General features: G+C 37.6%; 1 protein-coding gene across 2 annotated transcripts in view; it reads left to right on the forward strand.

Moving 5' to 3' along the window:
* Positions 1 to 4,798, forward strand: part of LOC136873948 (nuclear receptor-binding factor 2) — a 57,990-nt gene extending 53,192 nt beyond the window's left edge. For both annotated transcript variants that reach the window (XM_068227604.1, XM_067147335.2), the window contains one exon: positions 3,293 to 4,798. In XM_068227604.1, the coding sequence (XP_068083705.1) occupies positions 3,293 to 3,809 (517 nt within the window). In that variant the 3' untranslated portion in view covers positions 3,810 to 4,798. The remainder of the gene's footprint in view (positions 1 to 3,292) is intronic.
* Positions 4,799 to 6,000: the final 1,202 nt, after the last annotated feature.

Consider the following 6,000-nt stretch of genomic DNA (forward strand, 5'->3'; position numbering starts at 1 on the left):
TGTTTATTCCCTTGGATACAAGCTATCAATTATTACAGCACACTATCTTTCAATAATAATAGTACCTTGATACACAACTACAAGAGCTTACTTGCACGCGTACTTCACAAAAGTAAACAGACTGGCTACCACCACGGAACTTACAAAAAAGATTAAACATACAAGAAGAACAAAACTTATAGTTGTCGGCACTATTGTAGTACCATCAGGAATACAAATACAAGCATACATTGTTGCTCAGTGACAGTCGAGTACTAAAATATTAGTCTGTTACAAGCTTTATAAATTCATTCAGAAATATGGTAGATTTTACAACTGGATTCTGTATAAATACGTAGGTCGAGTCATAAGTCATGGCAACTAGTTTTTTTCTCGTGAACAGGAGACAACACGGAAAATCTAAGATATGCATTTGGAAACGTACGGTATGTACTTGCGTGTGATGCCACTAGATGGTGTATGTAAACAACAGTGTGGGTCTAAGCGTGCCCCCAAGTTCAATGTCTGAGTGAGAGTGTCACAAAATGGAAGTCAACAAGCAGGGGCTACAATCGTAGGTTCGTCCACACCCGCCTTATTCGCCTGAATCTGAGCCCATGTGACTATGATCCAATCCCCAAAGTTAAGAAGCCATTACTTGGACAACGGTTTGCTAACAAAGAGGACATCGTAACAGCATTTCAGAGAGAGGTGTCACACATTAGCGATCCACATGCAGCGAATGGTATTCAGCGCCTGCCCCACCGCGGGCAATGCACAGTGGAAACCTTGGGTGATTATTTTGAAAGTCTGTAACCAGTGGAGACCTGTCCTTTGTATGTAGTCTTGTGTATTTGCTGTCTATACCATAATAAAACAACGTTTACCAATGGCCTGTGTTCTGTCATTTTCCTACGAGAATCTCCTGAAGTCAGAATGACCAAAATATTGAGTTTATTTTCTCCGGAGTGTCGGCCTTAACTCATTACTGTATTAAGCAATGTTTCCGTGTCATTGTTGAACTTAGCACCAAAAATATAAATTCATGAATATGTCTGTTATCATAACTGATACAGTAAAAATGTACAAGTGATAAATGATTGGCGATTATAGTTTCTTTATCTTTTGTTATGTACAGGTTTTGGATTGTACTAATAGCGTATTTAGAATCTTTGTTATTATTGCTCGTTAAGTAAAAGGGCTTGAGACATGAAAGATTGAGAATAATATTATGCACAACTTTTATGGAGTGCTGTTTTTAGATACACAAGAACCTCATTTATTCGGCCCTCATCCGGATCTCTGGTTTATGTGGATCAAAAATAATAAAAATTTGTTTTTACTTGTACAGTATTTCTTTTACGGGGTTGATTCTTCTTGAATGTCTTTTCCGCCAAGGATATTTAAGGCAGGAATTGGAAGTAAGATGGCCGCATTCTATCAAAAGTAGGTAGATAGATAATGCCTTTATTGGTGGCAAAGTTAGGGCTCAAGGCCCTCTCTTACACTTAACCACTAGAAGAGTATACATGTTCATAACTTATACAGTACTTACAAATACAAATAACACTAATAATATTAATAGCAAAAACAAAATGACAATAAAAGAATCCTTAATTATAAAATACACTAAAGTGATGTAACTGCAATAATCCGTTCAAGTCAGCAGGATCTACCCAGCAAATACCCGCGGCACGCCACTTTAAACTTGCGATGAGGGGGATTGTCCCTAATGTTCGCAGGTAGTAAATTCCATGCCCTGGACGCAGAGATTATGAAGGAGCGTGGAAATGAGACTGAGAACCTGTGGACTCCTCTGAGTTCCTTGACACATTTGCATGCATTCCCGGATGCTTGGATGTAGATGTGAACAACGTAAATGACTGGTTGAAAAATGACTGTAATTCAGGCTACGGCATAGTGACAGATGAATAAATTATTGCCTCTTGTTCCTCAGCAGGTAATGATGAGAGTGATGATGAATTTGAAAATGAAACCGGCACTCCATCAGAAGAAACAATGCCTCATAGAGATGCAACAATGCAGCTTGACAAACTGATGGCCTGTTTAGAATCCCAGACTGAAACCATGCCGGCAGAACTAACACTATATAAATTAATGTAAAACAGAAAAGGCTCACACAACAGAACACAGCAGATAGGGAATCTGCCACCTAGGCGACTGCCTTAAAATGCAGATCAGTATTGATTGATTGATTGATTGATTGATTGATTGATTGATTGATTATTTTAGTGCATAAAACAGAGTCGTAAATGTAAGAAAAGTGTTCTTATAATTTTTTGTACAATTGAAAAAAGGTGTTACTGTACAACTTATGTTAATACATTACATAACATGTACTGTACTTATTTTTTTAGTTTTTCCGGATTATTCAGATTTTCGATAATCCAAATCAGTTCCGATCCCACTGAATCCAGATGAATGAGGTTCTTGTGTACAGCTAATATTTATAGAAATTTCCTATTTCAGTCCCCTTAATATTGCTATGCCACTGTATACTAATTTAATAATACTGTATATATAGCTTACTGTATACTCTGGCTATCCCTAAACTCAGTACCAAGTTTTCGGAAATTCTGTTAAGCAGTTTCTCTGTGATGTCAACAGAAACAGACAGACAAACTGAACCATTGTCAGCTTTTTACACATAATCTGAGATAAAAGTCAAGTATGAGGCAAAGTTTTAAAGTGGGATAAATTATAATTTTACTTATATAGATATATCATTATTTAGAGTATGCATAAAAATCTAGATTATGGCTATGCTGAGGATGACTACCAAGGCTAGCCCCTGTTACAGCTGAGTTACTCAGTCATTCTGAGTAATTTTTTTGCTAGTTGCTTTACGTCGCACTGACAGAGATAGGTCTTATGGCGACGATGGGACAGGAAAGGGCTAGGAGTGGGAAGGAGCGGCCGTGGCTTTAATTAAGGTACAGCCCCAGCATTTGCCTAGTGTGAAAATGGAAAATCACGGAAAACCATTTTCAGGGCTGCCGATAGTGGGGTTCGAACCTACTATCTCCCGAATACTGGATACTGGCCGCACTTAAGCGACTGCAGCTATCGAGCTGGGTATTTTGAGTAATGGGAGGGCTGTCAATAATGATAGAGATCACAGCTGAGATTGATGTAACTCCTTCCATTAGTGTGTAAAAGTATATTATATCATTCTCAGAAATTCCTAATGATAATATAGTTATTGATATTATATTATGGAAGCTGAATACTATCTTACATTGTAAGTTATCTAATTTTGAGTTCATGATAATTTGCTGTTATCTTCCCTTAGGAATGTTGAAGAAGCTGACTCACTGCTAGAACTTCTTGTGAGGCGAAGCACTGACAGTGAGGTGGACTCTCTGGAGAGTATGGACCAGGAAGTTCTTTCTGCAGTAGTGGAGGGCAGAAAACATCCCAAAGATGATCGTATGGTGATCGAGGAACTGCGAACACTCAACGCACAATTACGTACCCTAGTGATCCAGCTAGTGGTACAGTTGGATGCTTGCCAAGGGGAGGCTGAGAGGCTGCGAGATCGCATTCGAGTCTTGGAAGCAGAGGCAGGACACACAGAACAGGAAGAGCAAGTAGAAGCAGCTGTACCAAAACGGAAGACTAGTTTGCATGTCATCACGGACTCAACTGGTGGCAACTCCTCTCCGTTTGTATTCTCTCCGTGTGGTGAGCTCAGTCCAGACGTGGTCGAGACCCATGTGACTAGAGAACTGCCTGTCCTCGCTCCCCTTGAAATGCCTAATTTTGACTTCTCAGTTTTCATGAAGAAGCCTCCAGAAGGAGATCAATGATCGAGAGACCTATTGACGCCCTTCAATTCCCCAACTTGTTGTCATTTGTTTATAATAGGAAATGTTTTATACGTAAATCGACGCTGATATTCTGTTGCCTAAAGTTAATTACAGCTGTTAAATTGAAGAGATATTCAGTATTAAGAAGAATGTAAATAAATAAATAGAATAATGGAAATTTAAAATTTGACTATGGAAAATGAATTTTCATTAAATATAAATCACCACAGATTTAGTATTTACTGTGCAATATACCACTCGGTTTTTGTAAGATACAGATATTTTGTATGTAATTGGTGACTGTGTAAGCACCCCAGAAATATGATTCTATGACTAATATTGTAAAGCATATATTTTTTATTTTTTTCTAGTCGCATTGTGTTGTGATTTCTAAGATCTCTGAGTACAAGATGACTGAGTTCAAAGCTGAACTTTGCTATTTGCTTGCATGTTGATTAATTCATATCCATTTCCCACAAATATATTGTTTGCTTTTAAATGTTTTAAACATATCAGGAAAATCTCTTGTCATTAGTGAATATCAGATACTTGATTTGAACTTCAGGGTGATTGCCTACTACCAAAGGTTTGATTTTGAACACCATTGTTTGTGGAAATATTAAGATATTTGTGCTTCCAGGTAGACCATACTGTACAAACACCAATGTGTGCCCAGTATTCTTGATACTAGAAAGATTTATTATATAAGTAGTTCTGAAGAATACTGTTCAATAGTGCCTCCACCATGTTCCAACAAAAATATACTGCTTTTGTATATGCAGTTTTCTATCCTTTGTTAAGGAGGGATAATTTAGTATTCAGTGGAAATTCATTGTCATATATGCTTATTTTTTATCGTGCTAGACCTTGTTGTGGTTTCTAGAATATACTATGTGGGTGAAATGTTATAAGTATCAAGTGATATTTAAATATTTTTTCTTGAGCAAGTACAAGTTTTCTTTTTTGAATAAATTTTTAATATACTGGTATTTAAATTAATTGAGAAATATTCCAAGACCCTAGTGTACAAGCTGGCACAAATATAACCAGGACTGATTTTCTTTCACAACCAACCAACCAACCAACCCTACCCAACAAGTTAATGACTTTGGAATGGTGAAGCTGCAACCTTTCTCTCCCTCACATAGTTAGGAGCTTGTTCAGTCTTGTCTGAGAGATAAATGAACAGAAAATGCCATGCAATGTGTAACAGCATGTTATGATCAAATTTCTTATTGGAGACGAGGTCCAACCATAAGAAATTTTCCATGATTGAGGAAGTTTGGAAAAATCATGTCTCTTGAAAATGTGCATGTTTGAATGGTGTAAAACCTTCAGAGAGAGATAGAGATAGTGTAGAGAATGATCGTCAGCTGCAAACTTCAATCATCTCATCCAACATTGATTGAGCTAATGTGCTTATACAGGTGCGTTAGTATCAAAGAACTTGCTTCAATGTATTCCCTTCCACTCCTCCTGCAATATGGCAAACAGTTCTGTAGCCACTTTAGGGAAATTTGGACTGGTTGTCAGCCGGCACTGTAACTCGTCCCAGAGATGTTCATTTTCGTTTAGATCAGGCCTTTAATGTTAGTGTAGAAAGTAAACACTCATTGGCTCCAACTTGCTGACCGACGAAAACAAAACTGGACCCACATATAGGATGCCAGTCAACTCATAGAGTTTGAAGCTGAAGGAGAAGCATTTCTGAAATCCATAATTACCACTGATAAAAGCAGGAACCAAGAACATTTTTCAAGCAAATTTTCTTACATAGTCTTTAATGAACGGTGTGTTTACATGTCTCAATATGCATCAGTGGTTTTTAATGTGTCACAACTATGTGGTCAATAAATTTTTAGAATTCTAACTGAAAATGGCCCTAAAGACAGCTACACACGTTACTGTATAACTGTGCGATTTAATTGCAACAATGAACTGCACAGTAAAACTGAAAGCCCTGTAGCCTTCACACGGTACAGATAACTGCTATGGAAATTCTGAGTTCCCATGGAGGGAATAGATATTTTTCACCAATAGAGCATGTCAAAAACAGATCAGATGCAAGTCTTATCAGGTGTTTGCTCTATTAACCAGCATTTCATCTTAGGTCTGACACTAGACTCATCAGAGTGTTGGATGTGTCAGATCCTACCCACTGATGCCAGGGTGTATTCAGGTGAACTTATCA

The sequence above is a fragment of the Anabrus simplex genome, chromosome 5 (assembly GCF_040414725.1).
Source record: "Anabrus simplex isolate iqAnaSimp1 chromosome 5, ASM4041472v1, whole genome shotgun sequence".
In the NCBI taxonomy this organism is placed as follows: domain Eukaryota; kingdom Metazoa; phylum Arthropoda; class Insecta; order Orthoptera; family Tettigoniidae; genus Anabrus; species Anabrus simplex.